We start from the raw sequence: 21,086 nt of genomic DNA on the forward strand, positions 1-21,086 counted from the left end.
ACCACTGAGAATATTTTGTGTCAGCACTGTGGTTGGTGATTTTATATATATATATATATATAATACTACCTGTAGTCTATCACAACAGAGCAGCGAGCAAATCTATCATGACAAATAATATTTTGTTCTCTTTATTTCGGAAATCTTTATTTTGTTCGGATGATGAACGGATGAAAAACGATATTTGATTAATTGAATAACATAAATTCACCGAAAGCATATCAAGTAATAAATTAATAAATGATTGAAACTATTGAATATTTTGGTTATATTTGAAAAAGTACAATTGCGAAAACAACTTAAAACTAATGATTTCTTTTCCTTTTTTGAAATTTAATGTGTTTATTAAAAAGTAACTAATGACAGCTAAAATTGAAAAATAAATCTCCAAAAAGGCATTAGTCTAAAGTGAATTTCATCGCATGAGAAGACGGATGAATTCATTGATTGTAGATACTATTTCTAAAAAAAAACTGAAAAGCTACAACTACTTAAATCACTGAAGATCTACAAACGCTGAATTTTTAATTTTCATATTTGAATATGTAATAAAAATAAAACAAATAACTACAGAAACAAAACGAAAATTCAATCATGAATAAAATTTTAAAAAAAACAATTACAAAATTCAAATTTAAGAAAGATATATTTCAAAGCGAGAGAATTCAATTGAAAAAGTACTAAATTTTTTATTTTAATATTTAAATACATTCCTGATAAATATATTTATGAAAAGATATCTAAAGTAAACATATCGAAAATAAAATAAAAACTAATTTCGATCACTCATAAAATAAAAAAATAAAAACATTAAAATAAATTTTTACAAAAAAGGCATTTTATTAAACGGACTGCTACACATGAAAAAAAATTTAATTTTTGCATTTTATTAAAAGCAACTCTTTACTTTCACACATTTTATTGCTTCAAATATTTAAGAAAGTGAAACTACGAGATTGCACTTTATCTTCTTGCAAGTCCAACAAAAAAAATAAAACTGTTTTAAACACGCAATCCGCTTTTTAGGGAACCATAAAAATATTCTTTTTTTTTCAATTCCAAAGTTGCTGACATTCACCGTAGAGACCAATTACTGAAAACTTCATTACATTATATCACACTTCTTGAAAACGGGAGTTTCGAAGACATAATATTTCCCACAGACATTGAAGAAACGTAAAATAAAAATAAGGGGGAGGGGAGGAGAGAAAAATAAATATCACACTTTTCCTTGAACGCTAAAAACAATCTTTTTTACCTCTAAGCAACGATGATAAGTCTTTGGAAAAAACAGAGAGGGAAAAGCTAGAAAATAAGAAGAATAAAACGCAGAAGTTTTATCTCTACTTTTTTTGAGCCAACTGCCGACGGCTTGGCGATAACTAGACAGAAGAAGATTTCTTTTTAGTTAAATAAAAAAATTTGAAAACACTATTCGCTATGGAATAATCTAGATTATGTTAGATGTTCACAGAGCCATTAAAATAGTAGTTATGTTTTTAAAAGTCGAAAAATATCAAGCGTTCATGAAACACTTAAATAATTTGCGCAACAGCTCTGTTGAAACATTCGAAACTTGAAAAGCAAACTGAGGTTGTTTTTTTTATCATATAAGCAAGCATCTTATTAGATAAAACACTTACGCGTGTAGTGTTAAAAGACGATGGAATTTCTTTTTCATGTTGGCAACAAAGATCTGAAAACCGAAATATCAAGCGATTGAGCACTCATAAGCATGAATGACCTCTAATAGAAATGAATGAACATCTGATTTAAGCGAACATTATTTCTACTTCGACATGCATTTCCGATTACCACAGAACAAACTTTACTATATTTCTTCCTGGCGTCTTCTTCCCTTAATTCATTATTCAATATACTTAATTTCTTAAAACTTATAAATTTACAACTGTAAATGGAATTTTTCAGAATAACAACTTTTTCGCTACTTTTGCTGAATGACATTATTTAAATTTTTATCAAGTTTAAATCAATATTTTTCTATTCCTTTGTTTTTTCTTCGGATGCAAGAGAAATGTTTTTTTTTTCACTATTTCATTTTGAAAAACCGTTAAAAAAATCACTGACCTATTATTACCACCAGTTATGCTATTATAATTATGATCATAGGCGATAGAGGTGCATTGCATACGAGGGTTGCTATTTATATTTCTGGCCTAATAATGAAAAAACAAGTATGTAGGATCAAAATTGGTTTTATTGTTTTTTAAAATATTCTCCATGATGATCAATACACTTTTGCATGCGTTTGAACCAATTTTCAAAGCACTTTTTCCAGTCCGATTGAGGTAACTCCAAAACATGCGTTTTGAATGCATCAACCGCTTCTTCGGGGGTCGAAAATCGTTGTCCACGTAATTTATTTTTGATGTGTGGGAATAAGAAGAAGTCATTGGGTGCCAAATCAGGGCTGTACGGCGGATGACCCATCAGTTCGATCTTTCGCTCCGTCAGAAATGCCTTTGTTTGAGTCGATGTGTGAGAGCTCGCATTGTCATGATGAAGAATGATTCGCCTGTTCTTCTGCTTTTTTCGAATTTCTCCGATGACTTCTGGCAAACAAATGGTCGTGTACCATTCAGAATTGACCGTCCTGCGTTGCTCTAACGCCACTGTTGCCACATGACCGTTAATGCCGAAGAAACAGGCAATCATTTGTTTCGATGTGCTTCTTCCTCGAACAACTTTTGTTGGTTTTGCCTCGTCTTGGAAGACCCATACAGTTGATTGCTGTTTTGTTTCCGGCTCATATGCATAGATCCATGATTCGTCACCTGTGTAGATGTTATACACAGCCTTTGATGTACCTTGAACGTATTTTTCCAACATTTCCTTGCACCAATCGACACGAGCCTTTTTTTGAGCGTTTGTCAGATTATGCGGGATCCAACGCGAACAAATTTTTTTTACGCTCAAATGTTCATGCAATATTTTATTGATGCTAGTCATACTAATGTCCAAAGACGCCTCTATCTCACGGTATGTCACATGACGATCTTGCTTTATCAGTTCACGCACAGCATCGATCTTTTCTGGCACAACAACGGATTTTGGACGACCTGCACGGGATTCGTCCTGGATCGAACATCGACCACGATTAAATTCGTTATACCAATTTTTTACAGTGCTGTAGGATGGCGCTTTATCGCTGAATAAAGAATTAAGTTCATCGAAGCACTCTTGTCTTGACAATCCACGTCGAAAGTTATGAAAAATAATGGCACGAAAATGTTCACGATTCAATTCCATTTTTTGAAAGAGAAGAACTTTTCAATTTACTGTCAACAACACAAATGAAGCTATAATGATAAATCGTCTGCTGAATTTATGTTTAGAAATATCAAACTTTCGATTAAAATCGTCTGCGGACGCCTAGCAACACTTACTGTTGCCAAGGCCAGAAATATAAATAGCAACCCTCGTATTAGTATATTTTGGTAGTAAGTACCTAATATACTATTCCCAGAAATGTGGCAATTATTTTTTTAAAGCCCGCTAAACTTATTAATACCTAAATGTACGCAAATCCACGGTTTCACGGCACACATATGTTTCGTATTTTTAGATCCTAATTTTAAAAACAGTGCCAAGCTAGACAAAATGCGCTAGTATCCAAAGAGTGAGAATAAACAAGATCTGATTGAGATGTGATTCGAGTTTCGGGGAAAATAAATCAGTTTCGAGTGTTGGCGAGCTCAGCGATCGGGGAATATGGCATATTAATATTAAATCTCTTTAGAACTTACGTATTTATACGCATAAAAATTCTGATATTTGCATAAGAATTTAAAATGAATTTTATTTACAAAGTGTATCCTACTTATTTATAATATCTTCAAACTATATATTATGTATATATTTTTTGCAAGTCAAGTTTGAAATTACGCATAATACCATTTTCGTCCGGAAAAAAAGTTGTTTTAGTATAGAAACGATCACAACATTTTTTTTCTCTAGCAAACTGCAGCTTGACAACATCTTTTCGTTGGAAGCTATTATGATTTATTATTACATCTATGCATATAATATTTTCCATTCTTCTTCCGGTTATTCAGAAATTTGACTATTGTAATCTTTTTGATAGCAGTGATTTAAATAATATAAAATAAAATGAGACAAAACTGGAAAAAGAGTGATAAACTATTATTGATATGCATCAAACAAGAAGTTATTACGTTATCTACAGCAACCATGGAAATAAGCCTATCATTTTAAATTTAAAATATTTTTATTTTGAGAAGCAATACATCTCAAAATAAGCCACACCGTTACACTGTGATAAAATAAGAGCTAAACAAAACCCTTAACAACCAATATCTGTCCCAGATATTCATAGAAATCTCCTAGACCTTTTATAGAATTACCCCTTTCATAAAACTTTGCAGCCGTTGCTAACGGAGCCTATATAGTTTACTCGATAAACCCTATATTTCCCAATCAATATCCACTCTAGATCAGTCCAATATATATCCGATGAAAAGGAAAAACAGGATGTATCTGAATAACTGAATTTACACAAATTAACTTAGGAAAAATATTCTTAATTCTCAACGTCTCTTTACTCCTTGAAGATGACATCGAGAAAATGTACTCCCTGTCGGTGTTCACACAAATTAAAATACATGGTGTAGCATATCTCTGGTAGATAATTGTGATTTTATTTATAATCTTCATTCAGAACACATACGAACTGAAACGTAAGGTCAAAACCACAGCTATTTCCCACGAAGTCCATCAACTTAGTTTAATGAATAAGTGGAGCACAACATTGGGGTCAATATCACTGAAAATTGACTGCGACATGCTACACCGTGCGTTCCAGAGTTTCAATAACAAAAATGAACGCCGACAAAGCGTCTGATGACATTTTCAAGAAGTAAAGAGACATTTCGTTTTAAAAACATAAATGGTTTAGTCAATGCATTCACTCGTAAAAATAGTTGGGATTATGTCTACAATCTAAATTCAGATCCCATATGAACTGAAACTTAGATAAAATCACTGTAGTTTACCATGAAGTCCATCCATTCAGTTGAGCAGTTAGCAGATACATGGAATTGAAGACTATATTACTGCCATTTTACCGAGAGTATGTAAGTACTCTCGGTAAAATGGCAGTAATTGTAAATAAAGTAAAATGTAGTAAAATGGCAATAACGTACTCCGGAGTTTTCATAATACCTACAAACGCCGATAGGGAGCATGATGTTGTCTTTATGAAATAAAAAAAACTTTTGTTATGAAAGCATAAATTGCATACTCTACACGTTCACATTTGTTTATTACTGTCTTTACTGTGTTTTATTTGTGCAAATTACGTTACCTCAAAATTTTCCATTTACCTGTGTCATTTTGTACAGTTGCTCAAACCTACCTAAGCGCATTAAGGCAAAATCTAAACTTACTAATATTGGTTGTTAGTTACCTGATCTTAAATTAAAATTAGATGTTCCAAATGGAAATCCGTGTGATAATGAACCGCTGTTGTTGGAAAGGCTTAACATACGATACCATGGGACCGTGAACAGAGAATCATGCCTCCACGTATATGTAATCTTGGTTTGGATGGAATAACAAAGCATGGTTGGCATCAATAAGAATTTAGTGATTTTTTACGCCCGCCCTTGAAATAGAGTAATACCTGCATTTCTCTGGAATCATGAATAAAAACCAAAGGAAAAGGTTAGAAATTAAACAAAAAATAATTAAAACAAAAGTTTTGATTTAAATATGAGTGAAATTACAATAATTGAGCTAAATCATACATCATAAGTATATTAAAAGTAGTCTATTTTGAAAATCTGCGTACACAATTATAAATTTGGAAGATTAAACAGAAATTTAAATACATTAAATAATGAATTAAAGGATTCCCCCCTAAAAAGACAAAAAATAAAGTTGTGTCTGTCCTTCATTCATAGCGTATATGAATTGAAATAGTTTGCGCTTAAATTTGAAAAGCGTGTTTTGTTTTTCATGCTTATGGCTGATACTTCCGTTTTCAGTTCTTTGTTTCTAACGCCAACGCGAAAAAGAAACGTCTTCACTCTAAAAAAAACATAAAAATCTTGCCGCTATGTTTCATATAAGGTATATGTAAATGAAAATAGTTTGAACTTAAATTTAAAAGGCATATTTGAGGTGGGTTTTTACATGACTATCTCTGTTTTTTCATTTGCCAACGTGTAAAAAAGTCTCTTTACTCTAGAAGGCATTAAAAATTTTATGATTCATTTAAGAAACATATAATTTGAAATAGTTTACACTTAAATTTGAATGATATATTATATGTTATATTTTCATGTCTTAGAATGATGTTTTTATTTTAAGTTCTAAGTTGCCAACGTGAAAAAGAAATGTTTTCACTCGAACAAAACTTAGCAAATTGCGCCTCAGTATTCCACCTAAGTATATGTAAATGAAAATAGTTTAAACTTAAATTTGAAAGGCAAATTAGATGGTGGGGTTTTTATACCTATGGCTGATTTTTCAGTTTTTAGTTCCTTCTTGACAACGCATAAAAATGTTTTTTGTCACTCTTGAAAGTATTGAAAATTTGAACTTTGTGCTTCAGATAAAACATAGATAAATTTAAATAATTTATACTCAAATTCAATAGTCACATCATATGTTATATTTTCATGTCTTTGAATAATATTTAACTTTTCAGTTCTAAGTTGCCAACGTGAAAAGGAAATGTTTTCACTCGAACAAAACTTTGCAATTTGTGTCTCAGTATTCCACCTAAGTATATGTAAATGAAAATAGTTTAAACTTAAATTTGAAAGGCAAATTAGATGGGGGGGGGTTATACCTATGGCTGATTTTTCAGTTTTTAGTCTTTTGTTGTCAACGACATAAAAATGTTTTCTGTCACTCTTGAAACTATAGAAAATTTTGACTTTGTGCTTCATATAAAACATATATAAATTTAAATAGTTTGTACTTAAATTCAATCGTCATATCATATGTTATATTTTCATATCTTTGAATAATACTTAACTTTTCAGTTCTTCGTTGGCAATGTATAAGAAAAATGTTTTCTCACTCCAGAAAGGCATTAAAACTTTTGCCTTTCTGCTTTATTTAAGAAGTATATAACTTTAAATAATTTAGACTTAAATTTGAAATTTTTTATGATTTTGATTGATATTGCACTTTTCAGTCCATTGTTGCCAACTGGAAAAAGAAATTACATCGGTCGTTTTGCCGACAAAATAGATCGGAATTAATGTTTTATACAATACAGAAGATGTAAATTTTACCGTGGATATAAAATAGTAAACTGTTTTTAATAATGAACTGTAATCATTTTTATTTTCACGCTCTTAAACTAAGTAACTGTTTCTTCACTCTGTCTATATTTCTTCCATCAAAGAGGCTTATCTTACTATTCCATCGCTCCAAGGTAATCTCTTAGCACATTTCCCTAACTTCTCCAATAAACGCACATCAACAATTCATGTATTCCGCTTCCTTAAGTAGGGAAGAAAATCTTGCTGAACGCGCAAATTGAGCCACCGGATCATACTTTCCTTTTCGCGAGCAAGAAAATGTTCTTAGACTGTGATGGGAAGGATAAAAAATCAATGAGGAAACCCATGATATTTTATTTCTTGTCATAATAACAAATCGATATATTTTATTATCTCAAAAACAGTCACATAATGGTTTTTATCCTGATGAATTTCCTAGGAAAAAAATCTTTCTGTTGAAATTTTTTCTTGAAAAATGCCATATGTGGACCTGTTTTTAATTTTTAATATAATTCTTTTAAAAAATTTTAATACTTTGTAATTTACCCTTACAAAAATTTAAAGTATGTTTGAGTTTTATTTGAAGTTGTTTTGAGGTGTCAAGATTGATTTGAGATTTATTCGAAGTTGATTTAAAAAAAAAAAATTGAAAGATCAACCTCTAAGGTGTATAATCAAGGTGTATGAAGTTGTTGTTTTTTTCACACATGAAGTTGTTATGAGGTTGATGGAAATCTACTTTAGAGCAATCAGCTCAGGGAGGTTGTTTTTGAGGTGTAGTGATTTTTTTTCTGTACTTCAAGCAAATACATATGAGGTGTGAAAAATTCAACCCGATCAAAGAAAAAAATTTTTCTGAGTAATATATGAGGTTGATTTTGTGAGGTGAAAATGAGGTTTATGGTGCAAAACATAACCTCATTTTCTGCCGCAGGTGTATTTCTTACATCTCTCAACCACAAAGCACCTTATATTTTGTAAGGGGTAATGATCTGTAATAAAAGTAGCCATACCACCATAATAAAAGCATATTTGATAACTTAAAAATGTGGAATTTATATCTGAACTTAAGTTGAAGCACTTTACTGTTTGCAAAACTCGTAGTTTTCAATGCTCTGCACTTACAAATTTTTCTTCAAAATATTATTCTAATTGTTTTTTCTGTGAATAGTATAGTCACATCATTTCTCATATTAGAAAAATTTTTTGCAAAAGTTATTAATATTTGATATGACTCCTTTTTGATCCACTAAATATCAGAATGTATGGTCAAATGAAAAAAAGTATGGTCAGAAAAAATGTATGGTCAAATTAAAACTACGAGAATTCTTAGATTCTCACATTATTTTGCATAACTATTTGAAGCTTTTTACTATTTTTTTGTGATAAAATTCAATAAAATATAATATTTACTTCTTTGATAATTAGCATATAAATTAATACAATTTACTTGATATTTTTGTTTTAATGCCAACTTGAATGTATTTAGTAATTTTTACGTATTTAAATTTCTTATAGACAGTAATTACGCACAGAAATAATATACGTTTATAGAGTTTTGAGCATAATAATAGTTCCAGTTTCCCGTTTTTAAAACCAAAATTCCTTTTGAGGAATTTTTCACTTTGTAGATTTTGGGCAACAACTGCTTTATAAACTTGTAGTTTGTGATTCAAACTCTGATTTACCACGTTGACCACCAATAAGTGAAATAGCAAGGTCTATGATTTTTATACACAGCTAGGTAAAGTCGTTGGTTTTTTGCACTGTTAGTGTATTTTTGTTAGACAGCAAAGCAGTTCTTGTACTCAATGTGGCAAAGTTTTAATGAACATAGAGAACAAGTAGAATTCACTTTAATTGGGAACGAAAAATAATGCACTTAACTCATCCGCAACGAGAGCTAAATTGATTTGTATAACAAACGGAAAGCCACGCGGGGTCATTCTACGACCTCACTAACTGATAGAACGGAATCAGCTTATAATTATTCTGAAAAGGCAAATAAGGAAGGGATAAACAGTCGTCTAGTTTTCGAGGAATAAGAGCTTATACATTGCGTGGAGTCATAAAATGGCTCTCTATGCATCCTCTCGTGTCAAAACTGCAAAGTAATAACTTGCATATTTCGATTTATTTATTTTCCGACCTGTGCTTTCGTTCAACTTCTTAAACGAAGAGAAAAAGGAACCAGTATCATTCAATTCAATTCGAATTATGTGTGACTTAAGTTATTCTCCCAAGAGGTGGCAGCAACACGGCTCATACATATTTAATAATAATAATTGTGGCTGAAGACGAATTCTTGGCCATAGATGGCGCCACTGAAAAACAAGAAACGCACCCTCTGCCTTAAATTTGCTTGGTTTTACCAAACAGGCTTGCTGGTGTGGCAAGTGGCATTAGAAACAACAACAACAATGATAATTACTAAAATGAAAAGGAAATTTAAGCAAATAACTGGTTTTTATGCATGCTCCAAGGTATCATAATAAAATTACCAAATTTTACATCATTTACTACCAAACATATGATAAATAATAACATTTTTATGGTAAAGAACCACGTTTTATTGTTAATTTTCCCAATATCATTTTCAAGACCCTTCGGTAAAAGTGGCGGAGATTTTAGTGTTGCCATAGAACCAGAAACACTATTAATTTTGCTATATTCTGGACGTTTTGATCATATTTTCCTTCTCAGTGCTATCTCTATGACTTTTAGTTTCTTGAAAGATAATATTAGAGATTTTTGTATAGGTTTCTTAATTGAATTAAGTTCGTTTCCAAAAGGGAGAAGAAATTACTTTAATAAGGGGAAAAAAGTAATTTATATGGATTAACTTAAGGAAAAAGAAAATACATTTGTATTAGCTACTTTTTGTTATTTTCTTGCTATGTTATTTTATGCCATTTGTAAGCATGGATCCGAAGGCTTCATTATTGAATTGTAGGATGAAACGCTCAACTGAGGCAAATGAAAAAAACAATATCAGGGAAAAAACTGCTTTCATTTTGTAACTCTAAAACACTGTTTTCTTATTTCACTGGTTCTATATTTCTAAACTGAGAAAAAACAGTGTGGTCAAAACATCCAGAATATGGTAAAGTTTACAGTGTTTCTGGCACTGTGGGAACTCCAGAAAGCTTGGTAATTTTTACCGAAGCGTTTTGGTAATAATTTTGGTAAAATTAACAATAAAATATGATTTTATAATGGATGATAAAATTTTATCATGATAACTTAGCATGGCGTGGAAGTCATTTATTTTGGTTAAATTTACTTTTCAGTTTTGTACTTCTTATTAAATGTGTGGTAAAAAGAACTATAGTTTTGAAAACCAGAATTTGAGGCAAACTATTATTGTATAAACTGAAAAATTACAAAATAAATGTTTTAAATATTGTATGTTTTAGATTTAGTAACCAGAAATATGTTTTTTTTTAAACCAGAAACGTCATTACCATTCAGTATGGTACTTTCATCATAATAATTTCTCCGTGTCTTTATTCGCAAATTCATGATAGAGAAGAAAAATTCTCAAAAAATAGTTTTTAATTTTCAAAAATAAAGTGTATTTATCTTAAGGTAAAAACAAGTGCAAAAGCATGAGTTTGAGAAAAAATTTCTAAATTGATTTTACTGTAAATTTAGAATTCCTGTACTCTCAGCTTTCTAAAAATATTTTACTTTCCAATTATTTACAATTTTATTTTGCTCAAGACTAATGATAAGACAAGTATAGACTAATGACCTTAAGTCTTTAAATGCACTTATCTCAAAATCTCAGATTTTTTCACATTTTACACCACTTTAAATACGATACCTCATGTTGTATTTTAAATAATTGCCTGCAATTCTTCATGAGTGTTTATGATTATAGTACACATATTTTGAGCTGCACACTAAGAGAAAAAAGTAGAATTTCATTTTTCATGCATGTTTTTTTTTTCTTCCAAAAACAAGAGCGGAAATTTTCAAATTTTACTTTTTAATCAACATTTATCCCTAAAGCAGTAGTATATCCAAATGTTTTTAAGAAATTAGTTCAAAACATAGTTGATGCATAACTATGTTTTTAACTAGTTTGCAAAACATAGTTGCCTTTTAAATAAATTCTCTAAGGAATTTTATTTAGGAGAAAAATAATAGAAATATAGAAATTCTATCGATTTTTTTTCGATTGATAGAATAGAATAGAAATTTTTTACAGTGATACAGTTACTTCGATTAAATAATTTTTACTGTGTTCAGCGTAAATGTAAAAAAACACCTTATTTTTAGTTAAAAACAGCCCTTTAAATATTACTAATAATATAAATATTTTTTTACGTATGAAAAATCAAAGTAGTTTTTTTTTTAAATTTTATATTAATATTTCAAAAAAAAAGTAGTTGTCGAAACTATTGGGACACCTTAAACATATTTTAAATCGTTTGCGTCTTTCAACTCTTACGTTAATTTTGTCAACCATTTCTGTCCCTGATCAATTATTAAAATTTACATTTTGCTTCACATAAAATTTTAAAAATTGCAATTATAAACAACTTTGCAAATATTTTTTTGTTTCTTGTTATTACATATTTAGTTTCTTGCATTGACGTTATTTTTTTTTCAAACATATTGATATTAAAGCTGTCCGAGAAAAAATAATTTTCATTTTAAATTTTTTCAGAAGCAAAGAAGTGCTATTAATTGTTTTTAAACTGGATAAAAATTATGTTTAATCCTTAATTACTCGAAATAATACTTATTTGTGTGTTTTTCCTTTATTGAATTTTAAGTTACGCTAAAGGATTAAAAGCCTTTTATTTACGTGATAAAGTTTTTAATGTTTTTTTACTACTTTAAAACGATATAAAACTAGAAAAACTGAAAATAATAACTTGATTATGCATGTCTTAAGCTTCCTTTTTCAAGATATATTACTTCTCATTCCTGTTATTTTACCACTACCAATCAAATAACCATATATAGGACGGTAATCAAACTGTTAACCGTGAAAAAAACGTTTATCAACTGCTTTCACCTAATACGGTTAAACAACGAGAATTTTATCACACCAACCTAATAAAGCCACTTAGTTCCTTGTATCCGAGTGTACATTATAGCCGAAAGAGCTAATCTGTCGATCTCTTGACCGACAGAACGGGGATTCGAGTCTGTGCCGTGACACCACAATATTTCCCTTTTCATGAAGAGTATTCAGTGTCCTGCACCCCCCAATTTGCTACCCTGAACTCAAAGAATATGATATTTTCATTAACGCATAAATGCCTCATTGTGAAGCCGCCAAAAAAATCTTGTATTTCCCATCTCTAGAATTTCGAAGATTTTGAAACCATGCTAGTTGTAAATGATTAAAAAAAACAGTATAGTTTTGTGTTTATGGTTCTTTAATAACTCGCAGAAAATTTGTTATTAAACTTTGTAGACATAATAAATGGTTCAACAGTATGAAAATCGAAAGCCTTTTTTTACGAAAAAAAAACTATGTAACAGACCAGCTTAATTTAAATAACTATAATATTTTAACCCAGTCTTTTCTCTCCTTTTAAAGAATAGTATGCTTGAAATATAAATAAATATAATATTCATTTTGGTAATTTTCTAAAAGAAGCAAATGCAATGTTTCAAAGTTTTGAAAATAATTGAACGTTTGAAAAGCCTTATTTGAAGGAATATCCTTTTAAATTTTTTAATAACCTTTGCTTTTTATAAAATATGAAAAATGCAATAATTAAAATAGTCTCTAAGTCAGTTAATGCAATAAATATTTTGAAATGTGCCATAACCTTTAATTTTTTATTTCATTTTTTTCTGAAAAAAAAGCAGTCATATCTTAATTTTTCCTTGAGTATATCAGAAAAACTTTTACACTGTTAAATGATAATTTTATACATTAACTTTACAACTGTGCAGACACGAAACTCATTTCGAAACATGTTCAGTGAGAAAAAAAACGGACCACCCTGAAAAACTTTTGATCGAATGATCGGATCTTTATGTTTAATACTCAGTTTTAATGGTTCGAGTTTGGGAGGAACCTCAATTCTGCTAATTAATTAGTGCAAACAATAATTTGAGTGACGAAATCAGACACAAAAACGTACTTTCTCTGAATAAACATGATTTTTTCGATAGGTTTGGATTCCTGACCGTTAATATATAAGGTGTAGACGCCATCTGGGAAATATGATCCTAATAGTTTGGTGAGAAGAGCGGTCCAAATTTTGAGTCCCTTAATGATAATTTTACTTCCTTGCATATTTTACCATATCTCGAAAACATTTTAAGCAAATTGAAAAAAATTTGCACCTAATTATAAAAATCGCTTTTCCAAAGACAATTATGCAAAAAATAGCTTTTAATAAATATTTATAATTTTTTTTTTTTTTTTTTTTNTTTTTTTTTTTTTTTTTTTTTTTTTTTTTTTTTTTTTTTTTTATTTTAGGATATTAAATTTTAAAAATCATTTTCAATTTTAACATAGTTAGTTTTATTTTTAATAATTTTTATTTTAAGATATACACTTTCACGATATTTTAAAAAATAATTAATTTTGCATAGCAAAATATTAAATTGGAGTGAAATCAGTCTAGTAGTACCTGAAAAATCGAATTTTGAAAAATGCGACTTTTTAGTTTTCATAATTATAAAATCATTAGATCAAGAGCTATGCAAGGTGGCCCAAATTTTTGCACTCTGTACAACAAATATTATTCTTTAAAAAATTGTCCTGCACTTCACATTTCAACTTGAATTTTTGTATTTCAATTTTTCTAATGAAAGTAACGTTAAAAGTTGAAAATTTATACGGAATATTTAAATTATTTTCAGAAATTTATACATTAAAACCTTATTTTTTAATATATATAAATTAGGATGTAATTTTTTTTCTTTTTTAAAACGTAAATGCAGTATGCTTTGATTTTAAATTTGAATTGTTCCTAAAACTAGTAGTTGAAAGTAGGTATTTTGGGGAAAACGTGACTAAAATATTGACGAATCAAGTGACAATTCGAAAATAAACTCCACCTTTTGTTTTGTAGTCTTGATTCAAAATCATAATTTTTTTTTCAACAAAATTTTGAACAGAACAAAAGGCAATCATTTTTTTAATTCATAAAGAGAAGCTGACTGAAATTTTAATAAAGAGATTAAATTGCAAATTTCAATTTGTTAATAATTTTAATATTACGAAGAAAAGACGGAAACAGCGAAGGAAGGAACATATTAAGAAAGAAAATTTTTAAAAAATCATCTTTCAAATTTGCTTCGAGTAACTTAGCTTATTAAACTAAAATTTGTAACGAAGAAAACGTTATTAAAAATGTGTAACATTCTTTAAGTTTAAGCTTTAATATCGTCTAAAACCTGCAATCGAATCTCGAACTTTGTGATGAAAACGTTCTAAAAATTTGAAATCTTGTAAGGAAAAACTTTTGTCATACTTCAAATTAGTATAAAAGATATACTAGTTTAACAGTGTAGGAGTGATTAATACAATTTTTCTAAATACATTTGAGTCACATTTTTAATTAGCGAATTGGCAAGTATTGATAATTTAGGTCTCGAATACCCTTTAGAACATATGAGGAGAACCTTTGCTTATTCGAAGTCACAAGATTACAGTTATATTCACCCAATCAAGATTTTATGTATTATTGCATTACGAATAATTTGTTAGGATTACTAAATTAAACTTATTTCGTATTTTTCTCTATTTTTCTATATGCCAATGTCAATTATTTAAAAACTTATAGTCCATATTTAGTTAAATAATATAATCTGCATAAATATTTTCAATAATAATTATATATGTTATTAAGAATATTTATACAGAATATTAGAGAATAAACATCACAAAATAAATAAAAAATCACAAACTTTGAAATAAGTTTCGTTGTTTTTTTTTTTCTTTCTATTGCTTATTCGATTTCTCTTAAGTACACGAAATAAAGTTATAACGCAGACGCTCTGACTTATTTTTGTAATAAAAAATTGTCTATATGTTGAATTATATAAATGAATAATTTTTTCATACTGCTCTTAAGTTGCAGTTAAAATGTTGCCAATCCTTCCTTTTTCTGATCAATTGAACAGATTTTCTACAGAAATAAAACTGCTGCGAAAATTTGCATTTAAATTGCGATAATTTTTTTTAAATAAATAATTCCTTTTCAACAAATAAATGCTTATAATTTATTTTAAAACTTCTCATTTTTGTGAAAATATTTTTAAAAAATCTGTTCCAGTAAAATTTGTTCCAAATTTCGTTATCAAAACTTTATTTTAACAAATAAATACCAAGTAAAAACAATAGTAGATTATTGTGAAGTTCTTTATATAAATTTTTTAAAACGTTAAAATGTATGTACTATGATGGCCAACAGTTTTCCTTTCATTTCAATACGTTATAAATAAATTCTTCAATACTTTGCTCAATTTATTTACTCACCATACTATCGCCATGTTGAGGACCGCCTGTGTCGTTAGCTGCAGCCTGCTTGCTCCGATGAATGTCTTTTTGAGGAATATTTGTTGTTGTTCCACTGGTGTAATTCATTGTTGATGAGTGTGTTAATGCACTTCCTTACAAAGTATCCAAGAGTCTATTTCAATTCCACTAAGAATGAGCCACTAAGAAGTAACTTTCAAACCGTATATCCACTATTACGAAATCCATTTAGCTACAATTATTTATTTAATCTTCTTAAATTTAAGAAACAAATTTGATTATGGAATGCCGTATCGTTTGAATCTAAGCTTAATTGGATATTGAAGAAATTATAAATGATAATAATTAAATAAATGTTATTAAAATGTATATTGGCGCTTTATTTAAATACCGGTAGCAAGTATCAAATCTACTGAAAACGCATTAACAGGCACGTATTTATATGTATAGCTTAATGAATGTTAAATCACTTGATGTAAGTAGCATTATATAATAAAAAGTACTTTAACGATCTAAATCAACGTAACACTTATGACTATTATGCAATATCACTCGTTGAGTTTAACTTTGAAAAGTATAGAAAATATGTTTTCTAACTCTACAATCTTATTTCTATTAAATCTACTCCAATAAATTACAAGAAGCTTCTGACAAAATCCCCTGCTTTGTACACTTAACAAATAACACCTCACGAAGACAGCTATTTCTATCCAAAAAAAATATATGAAGTATCTTTCTCTAAATATCACCAACTTGTTGTGCCTAAAGCATGTTCTATGAAAAATAAGAACATTTATTATGATCACGTGGTCCACGGCTTTGTTCTGCCCGACTATAAAGAACTACTAATTGACTAACAAACACGTTTAACAGATTAACTTCAGGTAAATTGAGTAGCATAGCGGTCCCAGGGCGTTGTCAGCCGGGAAAAGTTACAGAGTGCTACTGAGGAGCTGGAGGTCCCATGAAAATGTGGGGAGGAATTTGGCGAAATTTTGTACTCGCCAGAGGTATCGCCAAGACCTTAGCTAGGACCTCAGATTTCTAAGTTTCTTTGTAGAGTGGGGCTGTTAACGTTTCGGAATACTTTGAGAGTTGTGATGCTTTAAACTCCAGATGATTATAGGAACCGAATCATTAACTTGATGAGCGCAAATGATTAATGATTCTCTTCTTAGAAAATAATATTTTTATTCCTAATCAAGACATTATTTCTATTTTTAAGACTAAATTTCGGATAAAATAGTAGTTCTTACACAGAGAAATGTAATTATGTGATTGTAATTTTTAATCATAATTTTTTCATTTCAATTTTAAATGCAGTTAATTTTTCTTATTAGTTTACTTTCAGTATCTGCTTTTTCAAAAGTTATGAATAATAGAAGTTTCTAAATTTTAACAATTGTTTTAAAAAAGTACTTTAAAAAATAACTAAAAATTAGGTTACAAAAAATCATGTTTGATATTTTTAATAAAAAATAAGGGAAAAAAATTTTAAAATAAGTAATTTTAAGACAATTAAAATTGCATTTTTTTATATTCGACAAAAAATAATTTTTAACCTATTTCCAAGTGAAAAAATTTCACATATTTTAAGACACTGGTAAGATAAAGTCTTAAATTATTAAGTATGATTCGTATTTTGGCTTGAAGATTTGTTAAAATATCATGTAAAATTTTAAATATATATACATAGAAAGCAAGAGTAAGAATTTAAATATTAATATTATCCATTACATCCTTTTTTCTCAAGTTTGTAATTATTTTAATTAATACCATATTTAGATTTCTTATTTGCAAGTACCCTTATTTCATGCGGGTCAACTTTTTAAAATCATCGAAAAATTTTCAAATATCTTTATTTCTTGTACAAAAATATTTAAGAAAGCGTGACGATTAGCTAAGAAAGTCTTAAAACATTTGTTTTAACTAACTCTCGGCTACCACAACAAAGAAAGATGTTGTTTACAAACTATTAACGCAGGGCTCTTGTGAACTATAACTACTCTAATGTTTTATTTTATTTGATTACCGACGTTGAACAGCAAACACAATTTTGAGTTTATGACTATAAATGCTCAACTCCGTAACCTTGTGATTTTGAACTTAACCCAGAAGACAAAAAAAAACTCCTGGATCAAGCATTAGGGCCAACTTGCCCCCATGGTGAGCTTTTTGATAGAACTAACCCTCATTTGCGTTACATGGAGAGGAAAGCGCGAAAACATCTCACGGTTAGCCCGACGCAAAGGGATTCAAACCCCTGATTAGTCTACCAATGAGGATATTTAACACCAGAACTATGGTGAGTGCGAGACAGAAGCAGAATTCATATCAATCAGTTGACAGTGGGATTCGGACCTGGATCACCTCATTAGGAGGCGAACGCTCCATTCCCTAAATTTCACACTAATGTTTATAAAAGTTATAACACCATGAGTGAATTGTTAAAAAATCAATGAAATTTATTTAGCTTATTAATGATAATGGTACAAATTAACATGCGCAATCACTTTGTAATTCTTATCACTTGCATGCCTTACGACACTTTATGTTTCATGTAAGTTTAATGCAATTTACATAATTCCTTCACGGCGTTGCAAATTTCACACACATGAGTGTAATACCTTGATTTTCAACCGTAAAAGGTACAAAATACTGTAATATTAATAAAATGCGCTCACAAATATGTGTTCATCAGACGTAATTACATTTCTGCCTTTCCTGAACAGGAAAAATTTTCGAATGTGTAAAAAAAAAAAAATGCCATTTAAAATATAGCCGCTCCTTATTAATAGCCTATATATGTGCTATATTTACATGTGACTTGAAAAATGCAATGTTGCATATTACTTACCTGTTCCTGGAGGGCAATAAAACGATGAAATGATGGATACATTGTTTACTCCTAAGACAGGTAGTTTCAGTGTGTTGCAAAATTGAAAGCAGCAATCAGTGAAACATGGGATGATATTGGAGTGACTGCCCTCCAGCGATTACTAAATGGTATGCGGCATCGTATATTTCGACATTTAAGTAAATATGAGGGATATCTTTGCTATTTACAAAAGTTGCTTTTTTTCAGTGACACACTTTTTTTCCTCTTATTATTATTATTATTTTAGTTTTTTTTGCAGTCAAAGGAGTTATTACTTATGAATGTGTATTAGTAAACACATTTTATTAATATTCGTGTTATATAATAACGCATATGAAAGGGTTGTGGATTATCTCAAAAATTACAAGAATAGAAAAGTGAATGGTTCATGGTATATATATATACTNTGGGGTCCTGTCCAGAAACCCTGGTTAATTTTTTATATATATATAACGTCGTTGCCGAGTAGAAGAATCGAAACAGGTCTTAGGCCGGGAAGAAGGGTACAAAATTTATTTATTAATTATTAGACAGAGTAGTCACGAAAAGTGTACACGAAAAATTGCGGTCCTCGGTTATATGTTAGGGAAAATCTTGCAAAGTAAAATCCGCAAATGTCTCTATGTAGGGAAAAGAGGGAAATATTAGAAATTACTATTGGTTTATGAAATACGTCGAGTGATTGCCACGAAGATTAAAGGGAAAAATGTCCTGCTTTTAATTAATGCATAGTTGAGCCAGAAATAGATTTAAGGACAGGATGTGAATTTAAAAGTGTGAGAAGGCATTTAGTTTAGATTAATAAAATAAAAGAATAGGATATTCAGAAAAGAACTAACATAAAAAAGATTAATTGAAGCTTTATATAGATTAGATTAAATTACATGATAATAGCATACTTAAATATGCATTAATAATTTTTGTATGTTTGTATAAAATGTATGGTCTTGTAAGATGTAACATTATTCATCTCTAAAATATAACATTTTAAAAAAATTAACTTTTAATGATTCAATCTAATATAATTGTATGTTTTATTAACTATTTAAATAAAGGAATTTTTTTCCAAAACTGCTTCACAAATTACATATAAACTTAACAAATATTTTTAAAGATATAACATTTTTTGATTACATTTTGATTTCAATGATTTTTTAGTCGCATTTTTATAATATTAACTTATAAATAATAATAACTCATGATTCTTTTAAAAAAGCAGCATCAAACTAACAAATCTACTAACACTTCCTAAAAACAGAAGCAAACATTCCAACTCTTTTCTTGCCTGAACTACAAAGGAAACAGAAAAAGAGTAATTTTTCTGCACCTCACGTTTTTCTCTGATGCAATCGAAGATCAAAAAGTACACTCTTTTTGATAACAATGGTTGCCTTTGCTGCTATTAGGTGGATTAGTTTCATTAGAAAAGCTTTGAAGAACTCTTTGAGGGAGACCTTCATTTGAGGATAGGTCACAATACAATACCATGTGTTTTCTAAAGACAGGTCTCTCTAATCAAATTGCTAGAGATAATCGAAGAATGAGGATTCATTTGACAAAGAACAGATTTGATTTCGGTGGAAGTGGTTTTGTTTGGTAAACATGTAATCTTGTTTTACAAAAATACTTTCATGATTTTTTAATACACCTTTGATTTCTTTTCAGATACATCATGCACCAGTGCATCGTTGCGCATGTATGCACATGCATAAATCTTCAGTTCTTCCTTGATGTAGTTTTTTATTTAGTACCTATATCTGGAGAGAAAATTGTTTCTCTTTTTATATGGAAGAAATAAATGCAAAAACGCATTTTCAATAACCCTACTTCTTTGTAATTTTAATTACTAAGGAAGCAAAAAGAAAAAATTTTGTACCTCAATTTGTTTCCTGATGCAATTGAAGATCAAAAAGTGTAGATTCTTTTTTATAACAGTGATTGCTTTGGTTCCAATTAGATGGATTAGTTTCATTATTAACAGGTGAACCAGTGCATCGTTTCACATGTATGCACATGCATAAATATTCAGTTCTTCCTCGATGTAGTTTTATATTCAGTACTTATGTCTGGATAGAAAATTGTTTCTCTTTTTATATGGAAGAAATAAATACAAAAATGTATTTTCAATTAATAAACTTATTCACGGGTACGGTACTTGGGTTATCACTGATTGTATTGAATGTATATACACATAAAATGAAATCACGGTTAATGAAATACGTATATTTCGGGAAATATTTGAACTTTTTGTAAGCCTGAAAAACGAAAATAACTTCAAAATGTGTTCAGTGTCTTCCATATGGCCATGATTATGAAGACTGGTTAAATTAAAAATTTACTAACTTTTGGGGATAAGCACGAAACATAACCCTTCTTTTTTGTAATCTGAATTACTAAGGAAACAAAAGGAATAATGTTTTGCACCTCAATTTGTTTCCTGATGCAATGGAAGATCAAAAGGTACAGATTC

At 29.3% G+C, this 21,086-nt stretch overlaps 1 protein-coding gene across 1 annotated transcript in view; it reads right to left on the reverse strand.

Annotated features, from left to right (window-relative positions):
• The window catches only part of LOC107455047 (protein FAM200C-like), a 125,218-nt gene extending 109,372 nt beyond the window's left edge, over window positions 1-15,846 (reverse strand). The window contains exon 1 of the mRNA XM_016072448.2: window positions 15,739-15,846. Within this exon, the coding sequence (XP_015927934.2) occupies window positions 15,739-15,846 (108 nt within the window). The remainder of the gene's footprint in view (window positions 1-15,738) is intronic.
• Window positions 15,847-21,086: the final 5,240 nt, after the last annotated feature.

This window comes from Parasteatoda tepidariorum, chromosome 6, assembly GCF_043381705.1.
Source record: "Parasteatoda tepidariorum isolate YZ-2023 chromosome 6, CAS_Ptep_4.0, whole genome shotgun sequence".
Classification (NCBI taxonomy): domain Eukaryota; kingdom Metazoa; phylum Arthropoda; class Arachnida; order Araneae; family Theridiidae; genus Parasteatoda; species Parasteatoda tepidariorum.